A 14,205-nucleotide genomic window follows, 5' to 3' on the forward strand; every position below is an offset into this window, starting at 1 on the left:
GAACTGGCAGGGAGTGAGGGCCCTGTGGGTGTGTGATGGGTTTGTGAGTGTGTCAGTTGAGAGAGATGAGAAGAGTGACTTAACCTGACGGAACAAAGGAGATCATTTATCCTTTTGCAGCACTGGGTGGCTGTCCTATTTTGAAGAGCATTGGTGCTGACCACTGTTGCTACCCCCTCCCAAGCTTGATTGATGTTGCTGCTGCCCATCCTGAGGCCAGAGTGGGGGTATAGGACATCCCAGCGGGACTCCACTGTGAACAAAAGGCATTCCAGAAACACATCACTGAAGCAAGGGGGCTGCATGCTTTTTTGCCTTTCAGGACAATGTCTTCTCTGCAGCGGTGTGGACAGGAAGCACTGAGATGTGTCCTTGCAGCTAGCCTGGCATGAAGAAGCAGCAAGTTTATGTGTTTCCCAGGAGTGCATCAATAATGTGGCAGGTTTGGGATGATACAGAATAAAAACCTGCTGTCACACCTGCTACTGCACTTAGTGCAAATTTGGGATGATTCTGCCCTTAGTCTCATTTATGAACAATTCCGTGCTACGACTCTACTGAACTCTTAGGTTCTGAAAAACTTTTATTAGTTATGATGGGTTCAAATTGTGATATGCTGGTTGGGCGGATAACATGCAACCAAACGTGCAACTATTTCATACAGAAACACAATTTGGGTTCATACAAACATCAATAATCTGAATTTTGCGTAACATCCAGAAAATCGCTGATGCCACTGATATTCTTATCAGTTTTTAAAATCTGTGGCTTGATTTTTTTTCTGCTGTTCCCATCATTTTCCTCTTGGCTGCAACAAATGTTATTAGGTCATTAAATGTCACCACGCCATGCACCGTTTCTCTCTTTCCACATTCACCACTGTCGACATCTAAAACACAAAGAGAAAAAATAAATGTTGTTTAGGTCACAAAAACAAAAATACCTGGAAAAACTCAGCAGGCCTGACAGCATCTGCGGAGAGGAATACAGTTAACGTTTCAAGTCCATATGACTCTTCATCAGAACCAAGGAAATAGAGAAATGAGATGAAATATAAGCTAGTAGAGGAGTGTGGGACAAGTAGAGCAGGATAGGGGAACCAGTGACAGGTAGAGGCAAAGAGGAGATTGCCAAAAATGTCATTGACAAAAGGAGAAAGGGGTGTTGACGGTGGTGATATTATCTAAGTAATGTGCCAATGGGGACATTAAGAGTAGCAAGCAGGACAAGCTAGTGGCAGATGGCCCTAGTGGGGGTGGGGTGGAGGGAAGGGATCGACTCGGGCTAAAAGGTGGAGATAAAACAATAAATCAAAATAAATTTTAAAATAGGTGGGAAAAGAAAAATATATATTTTTTTAAGTTATAAATTATTGGAAAAAGGGGGATGGGAAAGGGGGTGGGGATGGAGGAGAGAGGTTATGATCTAAAATTGTTGAACTTAATATTCAGTCCAGAAGGCTGTAAAGTGCCTAGTCGGAAGATGAGGTGCTGTTCCTCCAGTTTGCGTTGAGCTTCACTGGAACATTGCAGCAGGCCAAGGACGGACATGTGGGCATGAGTTGAGAGAACAATTTCAGAGGTCAAACCACATTACTGCGGGATTAGACCAGGTCAGGTAAGGGACAGCAGAGTTCCTTCCCTAAAGGATATTCATAAACCAGATGGATTTTTACAACAATTGATCCTTTTTAATGATCACCATTACTGGGACTAATTTTCAATTCCAAATTTATTCACTGAATTTAAATTCCACCAATTGCTGTGGTGAGATTTGAACTCATATTCCCAGAACATTAGCCTGGGCCTCTGGATTACTGCTCTAGTGACATTATCAATATGCCATTGTCTTCCCAAATATTTATCAAACAGAACAAAATGATACTGTAGCATAAATGAAAGCCAGTTATAGGTTAGTAAATTACAACTGATGCTGAATTAATGGAAAGGTCAAAAGAAGCCTTATTCGGGAATTCATTTCCCCCTATATTCATACTTCAACGTTTGCTCAATATTTGACTATAGTTCAGCTATTGAGAGTTTGAGAATCATAAAGAAGCCACTAAGGGAAATGGGTCACACAGCGGTTTTGAGTGTCTGTCACCTCTAGGATCAAGATTTAAGTCCATTCTCCTTCTCTCCCAGCTAGGTTCTAAAGAAAAATGGGTGACCTTAGCAAGTGACTAATTGGGATGGTGAATTCACAGCGCAATATTGCCTATAAACCCATATTAATCAATACTAAGTTAGCAGTCTCACTCAATCATAAACTTGGAGTTATGAGGAACAGGGATGGAAATAAGCATTGCTATTCTGAAAATGGAATTATATAGCTAATTAGTCCTGTATAGGAACCAGGAGTAAAAATTGTGAAGAATTAGTTCCATTTTGTCAATTTTGTTTAGGTATTAAAAAAAATTAAAGAGCCATGCAAAAGGTAGGCATGTAAATAACTGAGTGATTTGAAATGTGAGCCACCATGATCTGAAAGATCCTAGGTTCAATCTATAGTCTATGCTATGTTGGACGTGGCTCAATTTGAAGAGAGTGCCCTCTTCACTGCCTGAGTAATAATCTGGTGGGTAAATTCACTGTCCTTTATAGCCTGCGTTTATAACCAGCTGAATAAAATCAGCCAAGACTTACAGTGTATTTGTTCATGAACGATTAAGACAAAGTGATTCAGCGCCAAAGCCTGAGATACTTTTCCAAGTGTGCCATTTAAATTCACCTATCGGAGAAAATAAATAGTTAAACAGAGGTAGTGTATTGAATATTCATTACACATTTAAAGTTGTGACAAGTCACAATATTGTCAGCTACCTTCATTAAAAAATTAAAATGAGGAAGATTTTTTCTTGTAAGTACGACTCTTCTGCAGACAATACACTTCACTGATGAAACTGTTAAATTAACCCATTGAGTAATAATTATATTGATAGTGAATACCCATCAAAGATATTCTTCTGTCCAAGTATGTAAGTATAAGTCAATGTGCATTGATTAGCTGATTGAGTTGTATAGATGGTAAGGAGAAGGGAAAAATGAGAGGAAAGATAGAATAGATAGAATACATTATAGCAACTCAGTGAAAATATACTTATCTGAAAAAGCAAACGTTATGTTTTGAGTTGGAAGAAAAATAAAACACAAAATAAAAGTGGTCAAAGCATTCTCTCAGCAATAAATTGTTTGGTCATTGGGACAGACTTTTTGAAACATTTTCAACTCAGTAATCGTCTTCCTGTAGCACGCTCTAAAACTACAACTATAAAGGCATTTGAATATCAGGAGTGATTTTGTTACTGCAACATGAGCCTTAGAGTGCCAGCCTTCTCTGAGGGTTAGCCCTCTCATGGGTTACAGTGTTACAGTTGCAGGAGTACATCTCAAGGTAGGAAAGAGATGCAATAAAATAGTTTTAAATATTACCGACTAATATGAAGAATGCAGTAGCATAATTTTCCCAAAACACTGTTGCTCCCCCTGGTGTTCAAATAGGAGAAATTATTTTAAAACACAAATAATGGTGTATGGTCACAGTGCTGCACTGGCACCTCAAGTGCCTATGAGGTTTCACCTATGCAATCCCTTAATGACCAATCTAGTGCAGCCACTTGATATTAGAGAAAACAATTAGTTATGTTTGGGCTGTCAGTGATTTTTGTGTAAACATATTGTAACATGGCAAATAACCATCCTGATATTGATGCAATATCATTAACTGTTTAAAGTACTGTTGCAAAAATCTAGTTTATAAATCATGTATTAGAATGTAGCTTTTAGTTATAGGAAGGATGAATGGAGACATCTGATTGGGAAACTAGTAAAAACAAATCTGATGTAAATGCAAATCAAACAAGCCTGGGTTTAGTACGCTTAAAAGGTAGTCTATATTTATCTTACAAGGTTAGAGCTGATAGTGAAAAAATGTTTAAAAATTGGTCACCCATCTCTGGATCTCTTAATGGAACAAGAGAATCTGGAGAAAGGGCAATTACATCCATTAGTAATACAAATTATTCATATGGGTTACAGAATCAGAATGTTTTGTTAAAGGTAAAATAATTTGTTTACATTTCTGTTTGAGACCACCCCAAAGTATGCCATGTATTCATAGGGATGGGGTGTGGGGAAAGTATGTTCTTTTGTTCAAGTTGTCTGTGTGTTTGCTCAGAAAGCAGGCAGTTGCAGTTTTAGTTTTGGTGTAGACTGCAACTCACTGAGTTGGAAGAGCCAAAGGAAATAAATGTTAGTCAGGCCTGCACCTTAAGCAGAGAAAATACTAACTTCATCATTCATTGTGTGGAATGCTGGTGAGACTCGTGCTCAGCTTGGAACTCATGTGGAGAAAATAAGATGGAAGATTTGCCTAGCTTGAAGCTAGAAAAGAAATCAACAGTGGTCCTCACAGAGTCTGGTAGCACAAGGCAGTTTTCAGTTAGCTTTGAAGTAATCAGCTTGGTCAGTCAACTTGGAACAGACAGAGATAAAACATCTGCTAGGACCTGGGAATCAGCTGTTGGACCAGCAACTGTGCAGATGTTATAGGAGCAAAAAGGGCCATTAGGTACCAGGGGTGTTCCTAATGTTTAAATCACCAACCAAGGAGTTGAGAAATCCACTATCAAGAGGTTCTGAAGAGAATTTGGAGGAATCCTTAGCCAAAAGCAAATGGAAGGATCGCCATGAAATTTCACACCTTGGGAAATAGCTGGAACACTGAAGAGAAATGAAAGTGACTTCCAGAGAAGCTGTGGCAAACTTTTGAGTTGGTCCCTACAGAAGTGAATGAACCTTCAAGATTCTTCTAATGTATAAGGAAATTTTTGGTGGGGAAGTAAAAAGTAGAACTGAGTTCATAGCATAAGTAATTATAAAATGTTAGATTAATAGTGATTGCTTTGTTTAATCCTTAAATTCAATAACATTTGTTTTTATTTAAAAATGTGAAATCTTCTGGCAGAGCTCTGTCAGTTAATTATGGGGTGTCTGGATTTCTCTTTAAATGTTAATAGTTCCTGACAGGATCATAACAATATCCTAATGTACAAAGAGAAACTAGAGTGTCTCAGGTAAAAGGTTAGACTCTCTTAAGTTGTCATTCAAGCAATACCTTTTCATTGAAGGCTTTAAATTGAGGAACAAATTTCACAATTATGTCAAGTTTTAAATCCTAATTTCATTTTCTAACCATGCCAAGTGTTAGGTAAATCAGCATTAAGACTGTAGCTAATAATTATTTCAGAAGGTACACTGATTTCCTAAAAATACTGTCAGGTTAAGTCAATACAGTTGCAATCTCACAAACTGCGTACCTGACTTAAAAAGAGAATCCCCTACCTTTTTGAACTGTTGGTAAATGATTTTAGACACTGGATCAGTGAGCTGTAGTTTCCCTTCTTTAATTGATGACATAACATTTCCTAGAGTGATTAAACCCAGAATCATGCTGCAGACAAATTATAAAAAACAATAATTACCCAATTGCACGACTGTCAAAATATCAATAATGGTATTAAGCTGTCTGCAACAGCTTGTATATTTCAGAAATAATTTTGTTATATAAAGTCACTCTGTGGAACTACTGAGAATATTAAAGCTGACTTCCAATTGGCTCTCATTATGCTCTGTGGTTAGAATTAGAACACTGCAAATGGCAACACTATTAGGTGTACCTGCTATGTTCAGAATCAACCAGTATACCATTTCATATCAGTGGTATAACGGACATCTTGGATGAATCATATGAGCATTGCTCTATGTCTTTGCAAAGTTAAAAACCAACATCAAACTCAATTGCTCATATTTAGAATATGTGCTGAAGACTTTAATTTTGTCTTCAGTCCTGCAAGCTATGTGATAAGAAAGCCTTGCTCAGACTGGGGAGATGACATTCAACAGTCTGTAGTTGTAATTAGCTCGGATTGATTGAAGATAGTAGACAAAATCATCAAGTCATGTTAACAATTGCTCAGAAGTGCAGAGTTTTTTCCCACACATAATTTTCACCATGGAATATCTGTTAATATATTTAAAACAGTATATGTAATAAGTAAAGGCATTGCAGTCCATATATCATTGTCAATTAGAGATACTAAACAATCTTAAATAGAAAGGGAGAAAGGAAGCCAGTGAGTGACATGGAACCTGACATTCACAAATGGTTGTAAATCCCAGCATGAGTTTACTACCTGATAAAAGATCAAACAGGGGCAGGCTAAATTTGCAAATAAACATTGAAGAACAGCAAAATCAACTTACGTTTGTGTCTGAACCTAGTGAAACATCCTGATGCCAGATTTTCCTTTTCACTCAAGTCACTGGGGGCCTCCAACCCATGGCCACCCATTTTGTTCATTGTAGAAATAGTTAAAATGAGCCCCACGCAGCAGACTAACTGTAAATACTGCCAAAGATCTGCTATTATGTTTAAATCATGTGGGTATTTTATGTAATTTGAATATAATTAACCAACTCTGTTATGTAAATACCTTCAACAAAGTTTTTTTTTAAAAGAAAGAAAAAATATTTAATATTTTGAAGTGAAGTATCATTGCAACTTCAACAGTTTCTGTTTGGAATTTGATTTTTCTATGAATTTACTTCTGACCCAACACTAAATGCTGTTCTAGGTTAGTGACCAGTCTGAACAGATTGAAAAGCATCTCAAATGACTTAGTAAGCACTCTGCATGCTCCCAATCACCTTTCTTATTGACGGATTCCATTTCATAAAAGATTAAAAAATTCTTGTCATACACAAGACATGATGGTGTAAATAGTTGCAGATAATATTAGGGAATGAATGACAGATTTTTTTCCCATTTACTTGTGAATTCCATATCCACATTGAATATCCTTTACCTATATATCTTATGTAATTAATTGTTCCACAGTATAAAATTCCCAGTTTCACCATAAATTAATACTTGGGACAGTACCTACCCACTGGAGTCAACAACCACTGCATTGTCCATGCAATTCGCTTTGAGAATCTGGATGATGTCCTGGCAGGTGATTGTTGGAAGGACAGTCAGAGCTGAGGGAAGCTTCACCTGATTGATCGGTACATTCCACCAGCTACAAAACCCAGAATAAACCACAAATCAATTCAATTAACAAAAGAGTTGAGATGACGTACTGCAACACTCCCTGCCACTTCAATTATCATTCTGGGAATCTCTTGACTTCTTCTTGGCAGTCATAAATATGAAGCTTTTAGTTGGGTCATATGACTTTCCTCAATTTTATAAGACTAAAATGCCCACATTTCAAATGTTTAGCACCCATTGTTACTCCTTTTTTCTGATACACTGGCCACAACACTGGAACACATACACTTGGAAGCCTGAGTTGCAGCATAACTGGTAAAGCTACGGATATTTTATTCAGTTTGACTATTGAAATAATTGCTGGAAACAAGAGACATGTCGAAGCTTTTCACCTTGTACTCATCAGGACACTTTGCAAGATTAGCAATACTGACTCATACACTGTAAATTATTGTTTTCCCCTTATATTGGTATTCTTGTGAAGTGTCCTGATGAGTGCAAGATGCAAAGCTTCAACTTGTCTCTTTTTTTATTAGTATTCAGGTTCTGTACTACCAAACAACTATTAAAATAATTTATCTATAATTTTACGGTGGAGTTGTAGTTTTTTGAGAAATGTACTTGTGCCTGTGTGTGAAAATCTCTTTGAAATCATTACCTGATAAATGAGACAGATACTTTTTTGGTTATTAATACATCAGCGCATTGGAGGACCAATCAGCTAACTTTGATCTGTACCTTTCTTGGTCACAATCTGCGTGCAGAAATCCTTTCTCTTCCATCCAATTCTCACTAAGAAGTTTTGACCTATGTCAGTGCAGGTTAAAGAACAAATGGACAGAAATATTCAGTTAATTTCAGAAATTCAAACATAAAGAAAGCTCAATGCTGGATGATTTTTTTCAATTGCTGTTATTGGTGCACAGGGTATAATGGTATCAAAAAGCTTCCTAAATTTCAATAATTTTTTCTAAGCTTCTAATTGAAATATTTTTATCAGCCCTGATAAACTTTCCTGCATTCATAATGCCACCAAACAAGTTGAGTATCAACTTGCAAATCCATCCAACACAGGCCAATGGCAGGGCATAAGAGTGGGAAAGATTCCTGGACAACGATGTGATGGAATGAAAGTTGGAGCATCTACCATCACAATTCAAAGCTCCAGACTACAACATGCATGTAAAAAGTGCACGTTGCCACAGCAATTTGGACTCCCTGAGTGATCTGTAACACACCACCACCAAAGTCTTTTCATTATACACCTTTGGTTTCATTAATGTTATTTCTTATTAAGTTGAAATTAAAGTTGGCAATTCAGATTGGATGTATCAGATGCCTTTATGTGACTTCCCACAAGTGATGGGAATGGGAAAATTTGGGAGAAAGTCACTGGTAAAATCCGCAACATATAGAACTGGGTCTTGGAGGATCTGATTCAACTGGTGAACATATAGCAGGATAAGTTCACCTCCATTGGACAATCATGCAGGCTTGGCCTGCTGCGAAGAAAGATGGTGGGTAAACAGAGCATTGACAAGAACTCAAGAATTTCCACCCCTTCACTATGGGTCAGCGATTGTTACAGGACGCTAGTTCAATCTGTAGCTTACTGATGCAAAATCATGGATTGTATAGAAAAGTGCTATACACTTTCAGGAATGCAAAGGGACCAGCAATGCCTTGAATGCAATGGATGGATTATTAGAAAATCTACTGGTATCCTTTTATCGGTGTCTAGGAGATTAATCTTTAATTCCTGGTGACTCCAGGGCATTCCAGGACTATTAGTTACCCAAGCTGAAATTAACCTCAGTGGAGTGGTGATAATTCTGCGCTCATGCCTCCCTAGACATTGGACAATGTAAATACAATCAGGCCCCTTGAACAACTGTTGGTCAGGCAACCCTCTACAGAGAGTGGTGAAAAAATGTATGGGTTCCTGCTGTTTCATTCCTGGGACAGAGTAGCTCATGGTGGGAGCAAATAACAAAGATTGGGTGCAGAGGAGTAATTTAAATCTGGCAGAATATGTATCGGTCCATCTTTTGCACTCAACTTGTGTTCCTCAATACTGGGAACTCAAAAGTGTGAACGTTATCCTGATAGGATGAATAATTTTAAAGAAACATTCATTTTTCATGGGATACGTGCATTCTGTTCGGTTTCTTTGCTCACCAGTTAGAATAGGAAAAGGAACAACTTTAAATTCCACCAAAGTCCTATCCTAAAATCAACAGACGTTCAGAGATGTATGGAACAGAAACCAAGGCCTTTACGTAAAGGGCAGGTACATTATGAGTGTTCCTGTGTTAGGTATAAAAGTATGATGGGTTAATCATTCCAGTGCTGCTTTCTGACTTACATGTAATTTCGGATGGAGTCTGAGAGGATCACAACACAGCGCTGTCCTTCTTTCAGATCTTTTGCCACTCTCACAGCTCCACACATGGCACTACCAGAACTCCCACCTATACAGCAGGAATGGTGGAAACAAAAGGTCACTCTCAGGCTCACGTTCATCATACATTGGACTGGATTTTGCAGCAATGCTCACTGCTGACCTCAAAGAAAACTACCCACAAAAATGTGGCATGGATTTCCCTTTTCCTGGTGTTAATTTGAATCTGTCACCAAAGAACAGGATTTCTACATGTTCAACAACAGTGATCTCATCAAGCTGGGCAAGCAGCCAATCACATTGTAGTATTTCTATAGGCTATTGAGTTGGATGATCATCCATGATTATAATGAATGGCGGAGCAAGCTCAAAGGGCCGAATGGCCTATTCTTGCTCGTATTTTCTATGTACGTTTCTATCTATTCTCACTGACAGCAAGTAAAATGAACTGATTATTCTTCATGTTATTACATTTTACAGGCAGTGGAATAAATGTTTGGGACATTTGCATGGGATTAAGGCAAAAGCTAAAATATTTTTAATACACTTTATTAATAAAGGGATTTTAGAAAATATGTTTTTTTTCACATACTAGAGAATTTTGACATACCACAAATAGAAATTCAGGGCTATTGAGGCTGTTCATTAGTTATCATGAACATAGTGCAGCATTCAAAACCCAATTACACCTCATGCAACAATATGTAACTTTTTCAAGGGTTTTTCAGCAAGGCTATTAGCGTAAAAGGGCAAGTTCCACCAGTTCAGTAGTTTTGAACTGATTGCAAACTGAGCGGATCTCAACAGTGTGAGATAGAATCAATGACAGCAACCTCTGGATTTCCCTGTTTAAGTGTGAACTCCAGAATTTGCTGTCAGTTTCAGAGGAGTAACGACGGTGAATGCTGACAGTTTTACCAACGTTTAAAAAATCTGGGCCAATGACTCCAATCAACACTAACAACATCTAAAAGTAAAAGTATTGGCACCAATTATTGGATTCAATCCAATACTGGGCAGTATTGAATCTTATACTGCAAATAGTTTTGTCAACAATCAAAATAATCCTCTGTATCATGTTATCTGAAAAATGATTCTAAAGGCTACATAGTTAATGACACTATGGTAAGAAATGTAACTGATCTGAGAACCATTGTTTTCTACCAGAATGTTGACTAGAAAGCAAACTATTTTCTTAAAAATTGCAAGGGCCTTTTCTGCGGCGTGGGTCAGTGCTGGGAAGTGCTTTCAAAAATGGAAGATCTTCAAAAAAATTTGTATATACCTCCAAATCTGACAGTGTATATGTGCAAAATGTAAAGCACCATCATTTAAAAAAACCCAGAAGAACTGACAGTCATCTCAAACCTAAATGACGTCAATTAATAGAGAATTGAAGGTGACATTGAACTTGATTTTTGCATCTCCCAGGAGTTAATTGGGGTAAAAATGGTATTATGTAACACAGATGCCATTAGAAGTCAGACAATCAGTTACAAACATATGAACGTACAAATTAGGGGCAGGAATAGGCCATTCAGCCCGTTGATCCTGCTCTGCCATTTAATAAGATCAGGCTGATCTGATTGTTCTCTCTGCTTTCTCAAGCCCTTTGACTCCCTTGTTAGACAAGAATCTATCTAACTCTGCCTTAAAAATGTTCACTGACCCAACCTCCTCTGCACTTTGAGGAAGAGAGCGCCACAAGCTAACAGCCGTGTGAGAGAAAATATTTCTCTGCATCTCCGTCTTAAATGGGAGACCTCTTATTTCTAAGCTTTTAAGGGGCTTCTAGATTGTGGTTTCATGACCTTCCCAACCCTATCCTGAAAATTAAACAACAAAGCCTAGTTTTACAAAAATCTTGTGTCATGATTTGAACAGTTGGTCATTTTTGCAAAATATTCAGCAGCTTAATATTCATAATGACTCTGAAAACTCTCAGGGCTGAATTTTGCCCTTGATGGGCGGCCGGACAGCCAATCGTTGCCACTGAAACGGGCCCCGCCGCCATTTTATGTGGGCGGGCCAATTAAGGCCCACCCAGCATGCCGCCTGATGGGAAGTGCCATGTGCTTCCTATACAGGCTGGAGGGGGGGGGGATTCCCCAACTGCGAGAGTGTGCTCTTTAACACATGCGTGTGAAAGAGCACACAGCTCGCTGAGGCTAAGTGCTGCCTCAGGGAGATCGCTGAAAGGTGGTGAAAGTTCAAAACTGGAAAAACTAGAAAAATAAAAAAATCATTAACATGTCCCCCTCATGTGAAAATGTCACACGAGATGGGACATATTAATGAAGTACCAAAACTTTATTAAACTTTTTTAAATCCGATATCAAACCTCATCCCACCACTGGCTGAGGCTTGTTAAAAAATCACTAACCCGCCTGCCCGTTGGGCCTGTGCGCCGAGCTGAAGTTCGCATGGGCCCCTCAAAATCGTCTACGATTGGTGACTTAATGACCTTAACAAGGCCTTTAATTAATGGCAGGCACATGTTGCGCTGCATAGCACCCGCCGACCTAAACATCGCGATGTCGGGACGCTCGCGCAACGTCAGCGTGGGACATTTTAAGAGCTAATGTGTGGGCTTTGCCACCCGCACGTCAGCCAGAAAATTCAGCCCTCAATTTCTCACAATTCTGTCAGACCGTAATATTATCAGCAATGGAAATTTGGCTCTGATGTTGAGGTGACTTAGGGAAGATGAGCAAACCTTCAGTTATCTCACTAAGGCCATTTTTGTTCTATTTCATAACTATATGAAGGAGTGACATACTGTTCAAAATCTTGAAGAGGACATTTATATCAATGTACAACAGTCATGGAGGTATCCTCTTTAGCCTAGTTAATCTTATAATCCAAATCGTATGACATTAAGGGAAAATTGTTTCAGGCTTTCTCCCAGCATGTGGATATCAATGAACACAATAGCAGGTAGTGCACTTGTGATTTTGCATATCCGCTGGTTACTCGCAAGATGTGTCCCAAATTTTAAATAAAATGTGTTCAGTTATAAATACAACAAGAATTTTGTTTTGGTGATCAGTTTAATTTGGAAATAACCAAGGTGAAAATTCAAAACCACTTCTCTTAAACTAAGTGTTCTATCATTTCTTTCATGAAAGCTGTAGGATAAGACTCACTCTTTGTATGGCAGCACTGAACTGCCCTCTTTTGCTAATGAGATTTAATGTGTAAAAAGGCAGGGTGGGGGGGCGGGAGGGGCATTATGAATTACTTTTTGAGGCCCTACCAATGGGTTCAATAAACCAGCTGATTCCATACAGCCAATGACTTCTTGGTCGGTGAGTTAACTAATGATAATTACTCCATGACTTCAATGCCCATCAAATGCTCCAAGGTAACTGCTACAACATATCAGGTGGATCAGATTGAAATATGAAGTCATGCAATGCAACACAAGTACTGAACCATGCTTTAAGGTCATGACTATCATTAAGGCTCAAGAATCGGGGGATAAAACAGCAAGAGTTCAGGAGGTAAAACAGCAAGAGTGCGGGAGATAAAACAGTGAGAGTTGGGAGATAAAACAGGAACCCCACCAGAATTTGAAAAGGCTGACGAAAGTGACGTCGGCGCAAAGCAGAGAGCTGATTGGTAGATAGTGGGTAAGTTGTTCTTCTCCACTTTAAAACTGCACTAAGGAAAGTTCTAGCTTTAAAAGAAAGAAGCTTAAATAATTTTCTACTTGGCTTAAACTTAAGGTAAGAGTACTTTAACTAAAGGTAAGGCACGGAAGCTCAGTCCCATGTGATGCACGGTCTGCAGAATTTGGGAAGTCTTAGACGCTCCTGGCAGTCTGGATGACCACATCTGCAGGAAGTGCCACCGGTTTGACCAGCTTGAGTGCCGGGTTTCGGAGCTTGAGGATCGGCTGGGGGCACAACATTGCATCCGCGAGGCCGAGAGTTATGCGGATAGCACATTTTTAGACATTGTCACCCCGCAGCTTAAGTAAGTGCAGTCGGAGGAGGAACGGGTAACCACCAGTCAGAAGAAGGGAGGTAGTCAGGAAAGCCCCAGGGTTCATCTCACTCTAGAACAGTTTTTCTGTGTTGGAAAATGGTGAGAGTGACGGCTCCTTTGGGGAGTGCAGCCAGAGCCCCGCTGCACAAGGTGGGAGGAGAAAGAGAGGAAGAGCTATAGTGGTAGGAGACTCAAAAGTAAGGGGTACAAACAGGTGCTTCTGCAGCTGCAGACGTGACTCCAGGATGGTATGTTGCCTCCCTGAGGCCAGGGTCAAGGATATCATTGTACTGCTGCAGGGCACTCTGAGTGGGGAGGGTGAACAGAGATCATGGTTCACATTGGTAACAACAACATAGGTAGAAAGAGGGATGAGGTCCCACAAAAGGAATTTAGGGAGCTAGATAGCAGATTGAAAAGCAGGACCTCAAAGGTTGTAATCTCTGGATTACTCCTGGTGCCACATGCTGGTTAGTATAGGAATAGATGGATAGAGCAGATGAATGGGTGGCTGAAGAGTTGGTGCAGGAGGGAGGGCTTTAGATTCCTGGATCACTGGATCCATTTCTGGGGAAAGTGGGACCTGTACAAGTCCGACGGGTTGCATCTGAATGGGACCAACATCCTTGCAGGGAGATTGCTAGTGCTGTTGGTGGGGGTTTAAACTAATTTGGCAGCAGGGTGGGATACAGAGTGGAGGTATAGTAGGGGGTTACGTACAGACAAGTATAGAAGGAAAACCAAGTCAGTTTGGAAGGCAG

General features: G+C 39.4%; 1 protein-coding gene across 1 annotated transcript in view; it reads right to left on the minus strand.

Moving 5' to 3' along the window:
* Positions 1–755: 755 nt before the first annotated feature.
* The window catches only part of LOC121269490 (cystathionine beta-synthase-like), a 43,922-nt gene continuing 30,472 nt past the window's right edge, over positions 756–14,205 (minus strand). Inside the window, exons 11-16 of the mRNA XM_041174086.1 lie at positions 9,419–9,524; positions 7,780–7,860; positions 6,947–7,081; positions 5,343–5,451; positions 2,646–2,730; positions 756–889 (exon numbers count right to left, since the gene is read on the minus strand). Coding sequence (XP_041030020.1) covers positions 756–889; positions 2,646–2,730; positions 5,343–5,451; positions 6,947–7,081; positions 7,780–7,860; positions 9,419–9,524 — 650 coding nt within the window. The remainder of the gene's footprint in view (positions 890–2,645; positions 2,731–5,342; positions 5,452–6,946; positions 7,082–7,779; positions 7,861–9,418; positions 9,525–14,205) is intronic.

This window comes from Carcharodon carcharias, chromosome 25 (assembly GCF_017639515.1).
Source record: "Carcharodon carcharias isolate sCarCar2 chromosome 25, sCarCar2.pri, whole genome shotgun sequence".
Taxonomy (NCBI): domain Eukaryota; kingdom Metazoa; phylum Chordata; class Chondrichthyes; order Lamniformes; family Lamnidae; genus Carcharodon; species Carcharodon carcharias.